General features: G+C 48.3%; 1 protein-coding gene across 4 annotated transcripts in view; it reads right to left on the reverse strand.

Moving 5' to 3' along the window:
• Positions 1 to 995: 995 nt before the first annotated feature.
• The window catches only part of FXN (frataxin), a 29,238-nt gene continuing 12,417 nt past the window's right edge, over positions 996 to 17,816 (reverse strand). For 2 of the 4 annotated variants that reach the window (XM_089337001.1, XM_089337007.1), the window contains exons 3-6: positions 14,206 to 14,326; positions 9,653 to 9,750; positions 5,125 to 5,291; positions 996 to 1,558 (exon numbers count right to left, since the gene is read on the reverse strand). In XM_089337001.1, the coding sequence (XP_089193127.1) occupies positions 1,470 to 1,558; positions 5,125 to 5,291; positions 9,653 to 9,750; positions 14,206 to 14,326 (475 nt within the window). In that variant the 3' untranslated portion in view covers positions 996 to 1,469. The remainder of the gene's footprint in view (positions 1,559 to 5,124; positions 5,292 to 9,652; positions 9,751 to 14,205; positions 14,327 to 17,816) is intronic. The other 2 variants (XM_008256231.5, XM_089337012.1) reach the window with 1 other exon arrangement.

Raw genomic sequence — 17,816 nt, forward strand, 5'->3', positions numbered from 1 at the left:
TGAGCTGCCCTTTTTAAAAAGTTTTATTTGGAAGGCAGAGTTACAGAGAGAGGGAGAGGGAATGAGAGAGAGGGAGAGTGAGGGGGGGAGGGAGAGGAGGAGAGGGAGGGTGGAGGGGGGGAAGGGGAGAGGGACAGGGAGGAGGGGAGAGGGAGGAGGAGGGGAGAGGGAGGAGGAAGGAGAGGGGGAGAGAGGTGGTGAGAGAGAGAGAGAGAAAGAAAAAGAGAGAGGGAGGGAGGGAGGGAGGGCCTCCATCTGTCGGTTTCCTCCCAAATGCCCATCACAACCAAATGGGCTAGGCCAAAGCCAGGAGCCAGGGACTCCATCTGGTTCTCCAGCACAGGTGGCTGGACACCAAGTACTTGAAGCATCATTATCTTCTGCCTTCCCAAGTGCATTATCAGGAAGCTGGATGAGAGGCAGAGTGGGAGCTAGCACTGTGGTGCAGCAGGTGAAGCCACAGCCAGCATCCCATATGGGGCTGGTTCGTGAACTGGCTGCTCCACTTCCGATCCAGCTCCCTGCTAAGGCTCCTGGGAAAGAAGCAGAAGATAGTTCAAGTCTTTGGGCCCCTGCACCCACGTGGGAGACCTGAAAGAAGCTCCTGGCTCCTGGCTTCAGGACAGCCCAGCTTCAGCTGTTGGGACCATTTGGGGAGTGAACCAACTGATGGAAGATCGCTCTCTCTGTGCCTTTCTGTAACTGACTTTCATGTAAATAAATACATCTTAGGGGGGGAAAAAAAAAGGAAGCAGAGTAGCTAGGACTGGACATGGCACTCCAATATGGCATGGCTGGTTGCAAGTGGCAGCTGAACTTGCAGGGCCACAGTGCCTGCCTCTTGAGTAGCTTTTGACATTTTAATATCAAAGGGTTTTGAAAGAGCCTGGGGCTGGAGCCTGGCTACTTGTAGTCTGCCGTTGCCTGGTTTGTGAATCGCTTGCTCTAAAGAGCTTCTTACAATGAAAAGAATAAAAAAGAAAAAGAGGCGTAGGCACATTTCCAGTCTACTTTTAATGAATATCACTCTAGGAGAGCGTGGTGAGGTCAGCCAGCTGCTCTCTGTGTAGCTTTTGCAGTAAATCCTTCAAAGAATGAAGAGTGAAGCCCGTTCATTCCTCCGCAGAATTTTTTCCTGTTGTCATCTTTTTGTAAGGTGTTTGTGTTAAGGGATGGGTAAGACACTGTTAAACACAGCCTGTCCCATGAGGGAAGAAGTCAGACACTGGATGGAAAACCTTTGCAGAGACTGGGGCAGAGTGGGAAGCGACACGGCCTCTCCTCGGCCTGACGCCACTCGGTGCACCTGTCCTCCAAGGCGGGCTGCAAACTCCAGAGGCTCAGCTGCAGAGGCATGCTGGGGTCACAGCCTGACAGCTTTTCGTGTCTTTACAACTGGGCGGGGCATCAACTGCCTTTTCCAGAATAGGCCAGGGAAGACAAGTCCAGTTTGGTTTTTAAGGCTTCCGTCAGCTCTGTGGCCAGCAGCTGGTGGAGGGATACGCCGTCGTGAGAGTACACCCAGTTTTTCCCAGTCCAGTCGTAACGCTTGGGTCCACTGGAAAACAAAACAGATACCCAGTAAGTCTGCGAGGACAGAGCTGGAGAAGAATCATGGCTTCTGAAGACACTGCCGCCGAGAAATGGGCCAGAGGGAAGCCCTAGAAAGTGGTACTTAATGACGTGCACGCTTCATTTCTCGACTGAGGGGCTTTTGGAAGACTCACATACTTTATCCTCTGGAGCAATCCACAGAATGATTCTCAACACCTGAACTCACCTGCCTGTGCTGATGAGTTTCCACACATCACGTTCTGATCTCGTCCCTTTCCTACCTCACATATGACACCTGCTGGGAGAGAGCAGTGTTCTCACATTATGGCCACTTCTGTGACTCTGACATGAGTTGGGCCTTGCCTATGCTATTATTAATTGCTGAATTCATGTAACATGGAATTAGCCATTTAAAAGCAAGCAGTTCAGGGACAAGTGTTGGGCCTCGCGGTTAAGACGCCAGTTCCAGGGTGGGTGCTGTAGTGTGCGTTGAGCTGCTGCTTGGGGTGTCCTTCCCTATTGGCTTCTCCGCTTCTGCTCCAGCTTCCTGCTAATAATGTGTCTGGGGAGGCAGCGAATAATGGCTCAACTGCTTGGGCCTCTGCCACCCGTATGGGAGACCTGGGTGAAGTTCTGTGCTCCGGGCTTCAGCCTGGTCCAGCTGTGGCTGTTGCAGTCATTTGGAGAGTGAATCAGCAGAGGGAAGACACACACTGTCTGCCTCCCTCTGCGGTTCTTCCTTTCAATCGGGTTAAAACAAACATTAAGGAAAAAAGGCCACTGGTTAGGACACCTGTGTCCCAGACCATGGTGCCTCAGTTCCACCCCAGCTCCGGTCCCTGACACCAGCCTCCTATTAACGCTTACTCTAAGAGGTGGTGGTGACAGTAAGGTGGTAGGGTTCCTGCCACCTTTACAGAAGACCTGGATTGAGTTCCTAGCTCCTGGCTTTGGCCTCCTCTCCCCTGCAGTAGTACAAACATCCAAGAAGTAAACCAGTGGATAGGAGTTCTCTCTCTCTGCCTCACAAATAAAACAAGTAAATAACAACTCAGTGGCATTTAGTGCTGTCACAATTTTTTGTAACCACTACCCCTCCCTAGTTCCGTAACATCTGCCTTACTGTAAAAGGAGACTCAGCACCCATTAAGCAGTTAGACCCAATCCCTTCTCTCCCAGCCCTGGGCAACCACCTACCCAGCTGATTTCTCAAGGGACACCACACAGGCCAGGAGAGAATGGAGAGATACAGTCCCCCCATGATGCACTCATTCATAAATAAAGGTTAAATAAAGACCTTCCAAGATAAACAAAAATTGAAATAAAAAACAAAAATTTTAAAAATCCAAAAAGAAATCAAAGAATTACAAATTGGAAGGGAAGAAGTCAAATTATTCCTGTTTGCAGACGATATGATCCTATTTACAGCGAACCCAAAGACTCTACTAGGAGACTACTGGAACTCATAGGAGAATTTGGCTAAGGTGCAGGATATAAAAATTAACACACAAAAATCAATAGCAGGGCTGGTGCTGTGGTGCAGTAAGTTAATCCTCCTCTGCCTGCAGCGCTGGCATTCCATATGGGTGCCGGTTCTAGTCCCGGCTGCTCCTCTTCCCATCCAGCTCTCTGCTGTGGTCTGGGAAAGCAGTGAAAGATGGCCCAAGCACTTGGGCCCCTGTACCTGCATGGGAGACCTGGAAGAAGCTCCTGGCTCCTGGCTTTGAATCGGCACAGCTTCGGCCATTGCAGCCATTTGGGGAGTGAACCAGCGGACAGAAGACCTTTCTCTCTGTCTCTCCCTCTTACTGTCTATAGTTCTACCTCTTAAATAAATAAATAAATAAATAAACAAATATCTTTTAAAAAATCAATAGCATCTGTATACACAAACAATGCCATAGCTTGGAAAGATCAATTCCATTCACAACAGCTACAAAAGAATTTAAATACTTCGGGATAAATTTAATCAAGGGGGCAGGCACTGTGGTGTAGTGGGTAAAGCCACTGTCTACAGTGCCAGAATCCCATATGGGCACTAGTTCAAGTCCTGGCTGTTCCACTTCTGATCCTGCTCTCTGCTATGGCCTGGGAAGGCAGTAGAAGATGGCCCAAATGCTTGGGCCCTAGCACCCATGTGGGAAACCTGGAAAAGCTCCTGGCTCCAGATCAGGGCAGCTCTGGCCATTGTGGACATTTGGTGAGTGAACCAACAGATGGAAGACCTCTCTCTCTCTCTCTCTCTCTCGCTCTCTTGCTCTCTCTCTCTGTGTTTCTGCCTCTGCCTCTCTGTAACCCTGCCTTTCAAATAAATAAATAACTCTTTAAAAAATTTTAAGAATATGAAAGATCTCTACAATGAAAATTACAAAACATTAAGGAAAGAAATAGAAGACACACACACACACAAAAATAGAAAAATCTTTCACGGTCGTGGACTGGAAGAATTAATATCATAAAAATGTCCATACTACCCAAAGCAATTGACAGATTCAATGCAATCCAAATCAGAATGCCAAAGATATTCTTCTCAGATCTAGAAAAAATGACCCTGAACCCATATGGAAACACAAGAGACCCTGAATAGCTCAAGCAATCCTGCACAATCAAAGCAAAGCTGGGGGCAGCATGATTCCAGATTCACGACACCTTACAGGGCAGTTATCATCATGGCTGCCTGGTACTGGCACAAAAATAGACAAGCGGACCAACAGAACTGATGAGAAACCCCAGGAATTAATCCAAACATATACAATCAACTAATTTTTGACAAATGAGCTAAAATCACTCCCTGGAGAAAGGCTAGTCCTTTAAGAAGTAGTGGTGAGGGCTGGTTCTGTGGTGCAGCAGGTTAGACTGCTGTCTGCAGTGCTGGCATCCCTAAGGGCACTGGTTCAAATCCTAGCTGCTCCACTCCTAATCCTGTTCCCTGCTGGTGTTCCTGGAAGAGCAGTGGAGGATGGCCTGCGTCCCTAGGCTCCTGCATCCACTTGGGAGACCCAGATGAAGCTCCTGGCTCATGGCTTGGGCCTGGCCCAGTTAGGGTCATTGCAGTCATTTGGGGGGTGTGAACCAGTGGTTGGAAAATCAAATCTCTGTCTCACCTCTTTCTCTCTGTAACTCTTTCAAATCAATAAAGCTGAAAAAACAAAACCAAAAAAACAAAGAAATAGTGTTGGGAAAATTGAGTTTCCACATGCAGAAGTTTGAAACAAGACTGCTACCTACACCTTACACAAAAATCAGCTCACAATGGATTCAAGATCTAAACTTAAGACCTGAAGCCATCAACCACTAGAGGAAAACACAGAGGAAGCGCTGCAAGACATTAGCAAAGACTTCTTGGGTAAGACCTTAAGAGCAAGGCAATAAAAGTAAAAATAGACAAATGGACAAACAGGATCATATCAAACTAAGAAGCTTCTGCACAGCAAAGGAAACAATCAACAAAGTGAAGAGGCAACCAACAAATGAGAGAAAATACTTACAATCTATGCATCTGATAAAGGATTTAAAAAAATTTATTTATTTATGTGAAACACAGAGCCACTGACAGAGAGAAGGACATACAGAGAGATGTTCCATTCGATGGTTCACTCCCCAAATGGCTGTAATGGCCAGGGCTGTGCCAGGCCGAAGCCAGGAGCCAGGGGCTTCCTCCAGGTCTCCCACATAGGTGCAGGGACTCAGGAACTCGGGCCATCCTCCGCTGCTCTCCCAGGCGCACCAGCAGGGAGCTGGATAGGAAATGGAGCAGTCAGGACTTGAACCAATGCCCATATGGGATGCTGGCACTGTAGGCTGTGGCTTAACCTACTATGCCATAGCACTGGCTTCCTGATAAAGCGTTATTAACCCAGAATATATAAGGAGTTTATGAAACTCCACAACAACAGAACAAACAATCCAGTTAAGAAATGGGCAAAGACTATGAACAAGCATTTTTCAAAGGGTGGGATAGAAATGGCCAACAGATCCATGAAAAGATGCTCAGGATCACTAGTCACCAGGGAGATGCAAATAAGAACCACAACAAGGTATCACCTCACCCCAGCTGGAATGGCTATTATCCAAAAGTAAAAAAATTACAAATACTGCAGAGGTTGGTGGGAATGCAAATTGATGTAACCTTTTCAGAAATCAGCTTCCTCAGAAAACTAAAAATAGATCTACCATGAAGACTCAGCTATCCACCCCTGGGAACACATCCAAAGGAAATGAAGTCAGCGTATGCAACAGATACCTACGCTCTGCCATGTACAGCAGCTCAGTTAACAACAGTAATGATATGGAACCAACCTGGATGTCCATCACGCCTGGACAAAGGAAATGTGATATATTTATACAACAGAATATTAGCCATAAAAAAGAATGACATCCTGACATCTGCAACAAAATGGATGGAATTGGAGGTCATTGCCCTACGTGAAAAAAGCCAGACCCAGAAAGATAAACGTCACATCTTCTCTTAGGTGTCAAAGCTAATATATTAGAATACAAAAACTGTGCAGATGCCATACCATTGGTGTTTAGTTACAGATACTGCTTCACTGAATCATATGATGCAGATGATAATATACTCTCTCCCCATGATATGCTCATGGTCACAAGTCCCTCACTCTGAGACATCAATGGTTTCAGGAAAATACTGTATGTCTGTGTATATATATCTACATTTGAAGTGAATGTGGCAAAATGTGAAAGAACAATGTAAAATTGTAAAAACAAAACAAAACTGTGCACAAATAGCTAAGCACAGATCCCCGAGGCCATATAAAAAGGAGGGTCACCCAGACAATGTTCCTTGCTGTACAGTCTGCCCAACCCAGCTACCGGCTGCCTGAGCCCAGGGCCCCCAGACCCAACCATCAGCCCATCCTGTAGCCTTCTTGGGGTGGGCGGGGTGTCTAGGAAAGGACACTGATTCCAAAGGACCTGAAAAGTTGTCCCGGGTGGCGGGGGGACCAGAAACGCAGCCCTATGAAAGATGTTTTAGAGCAATGTGAAAAGCGGAGAAGGAAAAACATTCTGCTTTGCAGGAAAATCTTACCTGCAGCAGTTAATGGCTGTGTGGAAGATTCTCCTCCTAAACTCCCACAGGAATCACACATTTTTAAAAAAGTACACTTGGGGGCAGGCGTTTGTTGCGGTGGCTACACCACTGCATCCCATACTGAAATGCCTGGATCGAGTCCCAGCTCCTCCACTGGCTGTCCAGCTTCCTGCTGATGTGCACCCCGAGTGGCAACAAGTGGTGGCTCTCGTGCTCGGGTCCCTGCCACCCACATGGGAGACCTGCAATGAGTTCTAGGCTCCTGGCTGTGGCCTGGTCCAGCCCTGGATGTTGTAAGGTTTTGAGAGTGAATGGAAAATTCTGGAAGGAAGATCTCTGTCTCTCTGGCTTTCAAATAAAAATGACAACAAGTTGGCCGGCGCCGCGGCTCACTAGGCTAATCCTCCGCCTTGCGGCGCTGGCACACCGGGTTCTAGTCCCGGTCGGGGCGCCGGATTCTGTCCCGGTTGCCCCTCTTCCAGGCCAGCCCTCTGCTGTGGCCAGGGAGTGCAGTGGAGGATGGCCCAGGTGCTTGGGCCCTGCACCCCATGGGAGACCAGGAAAAGCACCTGGCTCCTGGCTCCTGCCATCGGATCAGCGCGGTGTGCCGGCCGCAGCGTACCGGCCGCGGCGGCCATTGGAGGGTGAACCAACGGCAAAAGTAGACCTTTCTCTCTGTCTCTCTCTCACTGTCCACTCTGCCTGTCAAAAAAAAAAAAAAAAAAAAAAAAAAAAAAAAAAAAGACAACAAGTTAACTGTAAAAACTTAAAGAGAAGTAAATTCATAACTTTACTTGGAATTCATTCTAGTACTTGGAATTAGAGAAGTTCTTGGAATTTCTAGAAAGTTCATTTTTTAGTTAACATTTATTTGAAAAGCATTTACAGAGCCGGCACCGCAGATCACTAGGCTAATCCTCCGCCTGCGGCACTGGCACTCTGGTCGGGGTGCTGGATTCTGTCCTGGTTGCTCCTCTTCCAGTCCAGCTCTCTGCTGTGGCCTGGGAGTGCAGTGGAAGATGGCCCAGGTCCTTGGGCCCTGCACCCGCATGGGAGACCAGGAGGAAGCACCTGTTGGCCATTGCTGTTTCACCCTTTGGCTTCGGATCGGCACAGTGCACCAACTGCAACAGCCACCCAACGGAAAAAGGAAGACCTTTCTCCCTGTCTCTCTCTCCCTAACTCTGCCTGTCGAAAAAAAAAAATAAAAATAAAAAAATAAAAAAAAGAAAGAAAAGCATTTACAGATAGAAAGGGGGAGACACACATACAGATATATTCACCCCACTAGTTTACTCCCCCAAATGGCTGCAATGGCCAGGGCTGGGCCAGGTGGAAGCCATGAGCTTGGAACTCCATTTGGGTATTCCATGTGGGTGCAGCTGCCCAAGTACTTGGACTATGTTCCACTGCTTTCCCAGGCACATTAGCAGAGAACTGGATGGGAAGTGGAGCAGACCGGACTGGAACCGGTGCCCATAAGGCATGCCGGTGTCACAGGCAGGAGCTTAACCCACAATGCTGGCCCCTCTAGCGAGTCCTTATCCAGTGCAATGTACTCACAAACAGGCTGGGTAGGATCATGTTGCTGTGGGTGTATCCAATTAAGACATGGGCTTTCAGTCTCCAGAAAAGGAGCCAACTCTCTGGAACTCTCTTGGGCGGAAGGGGGTCAAGCCCTCACTCCCCAAAGGTGACAGCTGGCTTTGAGCTGATGTACCCACTGCTTGTACCAGGCCCTCTGGAGATGAAGGCCAGGTTATAGGCAAAGCCATGGCTAGGACTTGTCTTGGAGAACCAACAACAAGCTCCTGGGCAAACACAGGTTCAGACCCTCCAACCTCCTGCACCTGCAGTGCAGCCTGTGAATAAGGGCCTTGCTAGAGATGCAGCGATTTCTGGTGTTGTTTTAGTGAGTTACGTCACACTTACTGGACCAGACTCGGGGGAAGGAGGCACAACCCACCACAGTGTGAGAGACGATACAACATCAACTACCTAGAAATGATGTCCACATCAGGGGTGGGGTAACATGATAATGTTTTAAAAACACAAGTACCATGAGGTGCTCAAACAAGTCCATGCTGGTTCGATTCAGTCCTTTCCCAATTTGGCCAACGCATTCTCTGATCCAGGAAGTACTCATGGATGACCCAGGAAGTGCTCATGGATGACCCAGGAAGGCCCTCTCAGAGCATTTTGTGTGCAGCTGTCTTTCCCTTTCTTAAATCCACTTCCACAGCAGCCAGAGAAGAGGGACGAGCTCTCACTGCATGTCCTCAGGCTCTGAGATCCAGCAGGGATAGTTCCCCTATATCATCTTTTACTCCTCCAGACTGAAAACACACGGACAGAAAGGCAGGGGATTGGATGCCCTGGCTTCTAACACTCTCCCACCTCCATGGAGCACACGACCCAGGTCTGCAGGGGCCATTCCACCAACCTCGAGCTGAGATGCAGAAAACAAACCAGAGGTCAAAGTGGAACCTGCGTTGCAGACGAAGGGGATTCTGTTTGAAGGCTGCCCAATCAGAAGCAGCTTTTTGAAAGGCAGGACAATGCCTTCAGATTCAGCTGGTACCCCTGCGCCTGCTCACAGTGCCCAAATTCCCAGCAGGGAGGAGCCGTACTAGAGACCACTTGCCTACTGAGAAGGAGAGAGGCTGCAAAACACCAGGAAAGACTCACGTCCACAGACGCTGACGCAAGACGGTGCCACTTCTTCAATGGCTCACAATGTCACATGGCAAATGAGCTCAAAAAGGTCACCGAGTTTGACTTCAACATGATTTATTTACCTATTTTCATTTTATTTGAAAGGCAGAGAGATGTAGACAGACATTGTCTTCCATCTACTGATTCACTCCAGAAATGTCTAACAGCTGGGGCCGGGCCTGGCTGAGCCTGGAACTCAATCCAGGTCTCCCACAACGGTGTCAGGGATGCAGGTGCTTGGACCATCAGCTGCTGGCTCCCAGGGTGAGCCCAGGCAATGTCTTAACCACTGCCCAAATGCCTGCCCCAGACTTTCACTTCTGAACATACCTGGATGGAGATGACAGCCAGATCTGCTTGTTTGGGGTCTGCTTGTTGATCACGTAGGTCCCCAGATCGCCGCCCAGGTGAATCGTCAGGACTCCACTCTAGTGGGTCAGGTGGTGAACAGCATGAAGAAAACAAGACACAGTCAGCGCTCTGTCGGAACAGCTTCACCCTCTGTTACAGCTCCACACTCCCAGTATACGGTACACAATACGCACTAGGAAGAAATGTCGTCAAGTTAGTATTAGAAGTAGGAGGTGCCACAGAAAGGCCAGCGCTCCCAGAAGCAGGATAGTATGAATCACAGCAATGCTTTGGTCTTCTGGGAAGCATGGGGGTTAAGCAGCTTCCCCGGTTCTGAACGCTGGCCATGTGACTGCTGGCTTGCTGGCCAAACAGAACACGCTAGAGGACGGACGGTAAAGATGCAGGGGGCCGGTGTTGTGGCACAGCAGGTTAAGCTGCTGCCCGAGATGCTGGCACCCCATACAAGCGCTGGTTTGAGTCCTGGCCGTTCCACTTCCAATTTAGTTCCCTGCCAATGTGCCTGGGAAAACAACAGAAAATGGCCCAAGTGCCTGGGCCCCTGCCACTCAGGTGGGAGACCAGGATGGAGATGCTGGCTCTTGGCGTTAGCCTGGCCCAGCCCCAGCTGTTGCAGCCATTTGGAGAGTGAACCAGAGTGTAGAAGATTTAAAACGCAGCCATCCACTCTGCGGAACGCCCAGGACGGAAGGCAGGACTTCGCTGGATTCAGCAGAACGGGAGTTCCGGCTCTGTTGGGGAGAAGGCAGCCACGGCCACTGCAGGTGGCTCTATTTTCAGGCCCTTCCCATGCGTCTAACAAGGGTTCCCAGTTCCTCGAAGGCTCTGTTTTTTTTTTTCCTAAAAAGCCTCAGATTATTTTTGAAAGACCCATTGGTCCTTCTTGGCCTAATAATTGCTCATTTAAATTTGAAAGCATTCTTTCAACAAAGGAGCCCTTTACTCCTGAGGTCTCTGAAAGAAATGGTGGCCAAGGCAAGGCTAAGCCTCAGGAGGGAGCTTGGCTGTTCCCGGCCAGCCCAGGCTGGCCTTTCTCTGCACCTCCTGGTGCCCCATGCCTTCAAGGGCCCCTGAGCCACTCTGACAGCACAGCTCCCAACAGAGAGAGCTGCTCCATGCTAGACGGTGGTGACAACAGCTGATGGACAGGGGACCCAGGGATATCACTAGGCAGTTCTTCTTAATTAAAAGAAAAAATACAGAAATGGTAGAGACACTGGCAGTGCAGACAATACAAGGAAAATGAAGACACCAATAAGATACTAGCTAGTGTCTATTCAGTCTATACTGGGCATCAGCCCACATAGTGTAAACACTTCCCAACCCTACCATAACCAAGGAAGGGAGGAATCAGCGCCCCCATTTTACAGATGAGGAACGCAGAGGTTCAGAGTATCACAGATTCCTTAGTAATCCTTAGTAATCGTACAGTGATCTTAATCCAGGTCTGCTTGCGTCCAAAGGCACTATTCTTTCCATATCACGAAGCACTCTCTCTCTGGATCGCAATTTCATTAACCGGCAATACACAAGCTATTCAGTCTTGGGGAGCAGCAGCCGGCTTATTATAATTATTTTTAAATTTTCTTACAGAGAAAATCACGTCACATTAAGTTTACCACACTAACCATGTGTAAGTGTGCAGTGCACCAGTGTGAGGCACAGTCACATTTTGTGATTCATCTCCCAAACTTGTTCATCCTGCAACATTAATCCCCTACACCCATTAGATACTAATTTCCCCTTCCCAGCCCGGGGAATACCCCTTCTTTCTTCATGATGTTGACTGCCTGTTCTATTCACTTAAAATTTTTTAAAAGATATTTGTCAGGGCCAGTGCTGTGGCACAGCCTGGCCTGAAGTGCCAGCATCCCGTATGGGTGCCGGTTCGAGATCCAGTTGCTCCTCTTCCGATCCAGCTCTCTGCTGTGGCCTGGGAAAGCAGTGGAGGATGGCCCACATCCTTGGGCCCCTGCACCCATGTAGGAGACCTGGAAGAAGCTCCTGGCTCCTGGCTTCGGATCAGCGCAGCTCTGCCATTGCAGCCAATTAGGGAGTGAACCATCGGATAGAAGACCTCTCTCTTTCTTTGCCTCTCCTCTCTGAGTAACTCTGACTTTCAAATAAATAAAATAAACCTTTTTTTTTTTTTTAAAAGATTTACTTATTTGAAAGTCAGAGTTAGAGAGAGTCAGAACTCGTCTCCGCTGGTACACTCACCCAATGGCCGCAATGGCCAGCACCGGGCCAGGCCGAAGGCAGAAGTCAGGAGCTTCATATGCATCTCCCATGTGAGTGGCAGGGGCCCAAACTCTTGGGCCATCTTCCGCTGCTTTCCTAGGCCATTAGCAGGGAGCTGGATCAGAAGTGGAGCAGCTTATTTAAGGGATGCCGGAATCGCACGCAGTGGCTTAACCTGCTATACCACAACTTTCCCCTGGAGAGTGGAGACACCTAAGGCCCCTTTGGCTGCACAGGAACAGGCTACAGAAGCCGGCCAATCCCAGCGGCCCAAAGCTCTTCATAGAGATGCACGGGAAGCTGGGTTTGGCAGCCACTGAGCAGAGAGTGTGGCCACTGCTGGAATCCTGGCATGCTGGCAGAGCTTGGGGGTGAAGCCGCAGCTCCACAGATCCTCTAAGAACAGGACGCATGACTGTTCTTGTGGCTTATGAATCAATGCCTGCGTGGGCAGAGTGGAGCCTGAGACCTGGCTTCCCTGTACCACAGCCCCTGGCTGGGGGGCTGGGGGGAGAAGGCCTGGAATCCGTGCCAGCTCGCATCTGGGCATGGCTGCTGCCGCTGGCAGGCCGGCGTGGAAGGACTCCCGAGCAGCGTGGTCCTCGGGGGTGGTCCGCTGAGCACGCAAAGCCCTGTGCCAGCACTGCTGCTGACAACGCTCAGTGAATCCACCCAGAAGGCAGGCAGGCAGGCAGGCAGGCAGTCCTCTCTGGCCCCACTGCTCCCATCTCTCACTGCCAGGTCCCTGTTGTCCTCACGGCCAGGCCTGGCACCTTGTTGGAGACTCTGCTGCCTGCTCCGTCGCACAGAGCCCCCTCTCTCTGCAGCGCTCCTGCTGTGGCTGCCCAACGCCCTCTGACACCTCGTCCATCTGACAGCTAACTGTTCTACATAATTCCATGACTTAATCCAAAACACACCCTTCCTGACACTTCTCGGGCTTAATTCATTAGTGTCAAGAGGATTAACCTCGGCGGGTGGATGGGTGCTGGGGGATTTTCTGCCACTGGTAATAAGAGAGCTGCTCTAAGGCCAAAGCAGTGATTCTAAATCCGGGGGCTGGCACTGCGGCTGGCAGGTTAGCTGCAGTCTGCGAAACGGGCGTCCCACATCAGAATGCAGACTCGAGTCCTGGCTGCTCTGCTTCTGACCCAGCTTACTGCTAATGCAGTTGGGAAAGCAGCAGAGGATGGCCCAAGTATTCGGATTCCCACCACTCACATAGGACACCAGGATGGAGTTCCCGGCTTCTGGCTTGGGCTGGGCCCAGCTCTGGCTACTGTGAACATGCGGGGAGTGAACCAGCAGATGGAAGACCCTCTCCCTTTCTCTCTCCCTTTCTGCTGCTCAGCTTTTCATATAAATAAAATAATAATTACAAATCCAAGGCCCGCTTCTTGCTCATGTCTGCCACCTGGTGGCAACTTAATAAAGACCAACACTTGTTAGGCTTCTGAGGCCAAGGTCTTATCCAGGTCATAAGTTCTCACGCCAGGAAGCTGCATGTTTAGAATCTCCTGGGAAACTTGAAAACTCCTGGTGCCCTGCCCAGGCCACACCCTAAACCAATTAGCTCAAACTGTCTAGGAGTGAGACTCAGATAGACACATTAGAATTCCAAGAGTTTTTCAAAAATACATTTCTCAGAAATGCATCCAACCCACCACACCAGAATCTCGCAGGAGCGGGGCATGGCCATGGGGTTGGAGTGACTCTCACACAGTTATCTCACCCTTACTAGAACTCATGGTCTAGTTCAATGCTTCCCAGGCCTCCACTGCCAGCCAGAGCCCTCCCCGACCCTCCCGGGTGAAGCCCGAGAGTCTCTATTTTCAACCAGAAACGAGAGAGGCTGAGCAACATGCATGGGGTTACTGTAGGGCCACTGTGCCGCAAAGCCTGCCCCAGAAAAATAAAAGGAAGCCAAGAGGGACAGGCGTTTGGTGCAGGGGTGAAGTCGCCACTGGGGATGCCCGAATTGTATATGTGAGTGCCTGGTTTGAGTCCTGGTTCCTCTGACCCAGTTCCTGCTGACGCATACCCTGGGAAGCAGCAGGTGACGACTCAAGTTCTTGAGTTCCTGCCATTCACGTGGGACACTGACTGAGCTCTGACCTCTTGGCTTTGGACTAGCCCAGCCTGGGCTACTGCAGACATCTGGGGCGTAAACCAGCAGATGGAAAATCTCTCCATCTCTGTGCCATTCAGGGAAATTAAAATAAAAACAACTTCTAAAAACATTAATAAAATACAAATAAGCCCACAGTTACCCCAAAGGAGACGTCATAGTCCTTCAGCGTATAGGGCTTGTCTGCAAGATCTTCAAAAAACTCAGCCAGCGAGTCGAGCGTCTCCTCTGCCAGCCGCTCATACGTGGTCTCGTCTAGAGAGCTGCGGGGGAGAAACCACAGAAATGGACTTTCACCAAACCACTGGACTTGAGTAACATCAGGTTTATACAGCCGCTTAAACCTCAAAGACTGATAGGAGGTACCGGACATACACAATGCACAAAAGAGGTTACAGTTAGAAGTGAACAGGCAGTCCCCAGACAACTATTTTTATCAGACTTTTCTGTATCCTTCCAGAATTTTCCATGCTTGTATATATACAAATAAAGCACCTGTGTGTCTCACTTAATATGCCTTGTTTACTGTTTCATGTGAGCATTTATGTCTATTCATATTTTGTTACGTATGCAACCCACCTTCAGCTGGACACAGAGGCCATTTCCCTTGCTTTTGTTATTTTTTTAACTTTTATTTAATAAATATAAAGTATATTTATATATATATAAATATAAGTATAGCTTTTGGATTACAGTGGTTTTTTTTCCTCCTCATAACTTCCCTCCCACCTGCAACCCTCCCATCTCCCGCTCCCTCTCCCATTCCATTCACATCAAGATTCATTTTCAATTATCTTTATATACAGAAGATCAATTTAGTATATATTAAGTAAAGATTTCAACAGTTTGCACCGGACAGAAACACAAAATGCTAAGTACTGTTTGAGTACTAGTTATAGCATTAATTTACATTATATAACACATTAAGGACAGAGATCCTACATGAGGAGTAAGTGCACAGTGACTCTTGTTGTTGACAACTGACACGTTTGTTTATGGTGTCAGTAATCACCCAAGGCTCTTGTCATGAGTTGCCAAGGCTATGGGAAGCCTTTTGAGTTCGCCAACTCCGATCTTATTTAGACAAGGTCATAGTCAAAGTGGAAGTTCTCTCTTCCCTTCAGAGAAAGGTACCTCCTTCTTTGATGGCCTGTTCTTTCCACTGGGATTTCACTCGCAGAGATCTTTCAATTAGGTGTTTTTTTTTTTTGTTTTTTTGTTTTTTTTTTGCCAGAGTGTCTTGGCTTTCCATGCCTAAAATACTCTCATGGGCTCTTCAGCCAGATCCGAATGCCTTAAGGGCTGATTCTGAGGCCAGAGTGCTGTTTAGGACACCTGCCATTCTATGAGTCTGCTGTGTATCCCACTTCCCATGTTGGATCATTCTCTCCTTTTTAATTCTTTCAGTTAGTATTAGCAGACACTAGTCTTGTTTATGTGATCCCTTTCATTATGATCAATTGTGAACTGAAACTGATCACTTGGACTAGTGAGATGGCATTGGTACATGCCACCCTGATGGGATTGAACTGGAATCCCCTGGCACGTTTCTAACTCTACCATTTGGGGCAAGTCCGATTGAGCATGTCCCAAACTGTACATCTCCTCCCTCTCTTATTCCCACCCTTATATTTAACAGGGATCACTTTTCAGTTAAATTTAAACACCTAAGAATAATCGTGTGTTTTTTTTTTTTTAATCGTGTGTTAATTAAAGAGTTCAACCAAAAGTATTAAGTAGAACACAAAAAGAAATAATAAAAGAGATAAAGTATTAAGTTGCTCATTAACAGGACAAGGGCTGATCAAGTCACTGTTTCTCATAGTGTCCATTTCACTTCAATGCTTTTGATATTAAAAGGTATGCTGGGCAAGCCACCAAGTGGAGGAAACACGGGAGGACTTCGGAAAGTTTGTGGAAAAGTGAAATTGAGGGGCTGGCACTGTGGCATAGTGAGTAAAGCCACCACCTGCAGTGCCGGCATCCCATGTGGGTGCTAATTCAAGTCCTGGCCGCTCTACTTCCGATCCAGCTCTCTGCTATGGCCTAGGAAAGCAGTTAGAAGATGGCCCAAGTCCTTGGGTCCCTGTGCCAGCATGGGAGACCTGGAGGAAACTCCTGGCTCCTAGCTTCGGATTGGCGAAGCTTCAACCTTTGCAGCCAACTGGGGAATGAACCAGCGGATGGAAGACCTCTCTCTCTCTGCCTCTCCTTCTCTCTCTGTGTAACTCTTTCAAATAAATAAAAATAAATTTAAAAAAATAAGAAAAGTGAAACTAAAAGGTAAGTTTATTTTGGTACAAAAACTTTTGAAATCCATGCAGCATTTTCCTAATTTGCAATTGTCATATTTTGAACTTTCTTAAGACCCCTCATATTTGCATGACATCTATCTGAAAAAAGCCTCATCCAGAATACATAAAGAACTCTACAAGCCAGTAAGAAAACACCCATTAGAAAACCGTTTAAAATACTTACACATACTTCAGAAAAAAATCCAAATGGCCAATGAATGTATGAAAAAGAGTGCAACTTGGTTCATCATCAGGAAAAGGCAAATTAAGAAAGTACCATGAGGGGCTAGTACTATAGCATATTGGGTAAAGCTGCCACTGGCGGTGCCAGCAACCCATGTGGGCGCCATTCCAAGACCTGGCTCCTCCACTTCCGATCCAGCTCTCTGCTGTGGCCTGGGAAAGCAGCAGCAGATGGTCCAAGTCCTTGGGCCCCTGCACCCACATAGGAGAACTCAATGAAGCTCCTGGTTCCTGGCTTTGGATCGGCCCAGCTTCAGCTGTTGCAGCCATCTGGGGAGTGAGCCAGCAGATAGAAGATCTCTCTCTCTCTCTCTGCCTCTGCCTCTCTTAACTCTGTCTTTCAAATAAATACATAAATAAATATTTAAAAAACAAAAAGCACCATGAAGTATCACCAGAATGGTTAAAATGAAAAAGACAGATAATTCCAACAGCAGGGCAGCAAACAGAGCTCCCAGATACTGCTGACAGGCATCTATATGGGACGGTCACTTTGGAAATGCGTCTCTTCGAGCAATGTTTACCAAAGTTGACACGTGCACATGCTCCGACCCCTCTCTTCCACTCTGGGATGCAAAAAACAGAAGTGCACGCCCAGGTTCACCCAACGACACAGGCATGCTAGCCAGGGTGTCCACAGCAGAGAGAGCCTCCAGTCTCCACTGAAAGCTGTGAAGGCCTGCACTGGTTACATAAGAGAACAGATACGCTAATTGTGGTCATATTCCCACAGCAGGATAGTACATAGCAAACTAGAAGTGTCTATAACCCTAAGAGCAAACATGAATCTAGAAGCCACACACAAACATACTTCCTATACTTAACACTACTGCTTATATAAAGGAAAACAAGAGGCAACACTAATCCATGGTGTTAGAAATCAGAACGGAAGCCATCTAAGGGTGCCAACGAATGGAAGGCTGAGGGCAGGCAGGGCTAATGACAGGAGGGAGAGGAGGCCTGTCCGGGGCTCTGCCATTCTGTGTCTTCAGCTGCCTGCCAGTTCCATGAGTTTGTTCAGCGTTTTCAAACTCAGCAGGCTGCATACGAGACCTGGAGACATTTCTGTATGGATACTACTCTTCCATTTTTAAAAAGTCACTGCAAATCCATGAGGAGAGAAAGACGACTGGTGGCTGCAAGGAGCTGGGAAAAGGAGGAAGGGGAGTGAGCGTGAACGGATACAGGGCTTCTTTCTGGAAACATGAAGATGTTC

This window comes from Oryctolagus cuniculus, chromosome 1 (assembly GCF_051225735.1).
Source record: "Oryctolagus cuniculus isolate XC-2025 breed Fujian yellow rabbit chromosome 1, ASM5122573v1, whole genome shotgun sequence".
Classification (NCBI taxonomy): Eukaryota; Metazoa; Chordata; class Mammalia; order Lagomorpha; family Leporidae; genus Oryctolagus; species Oryctolagus cuniculus.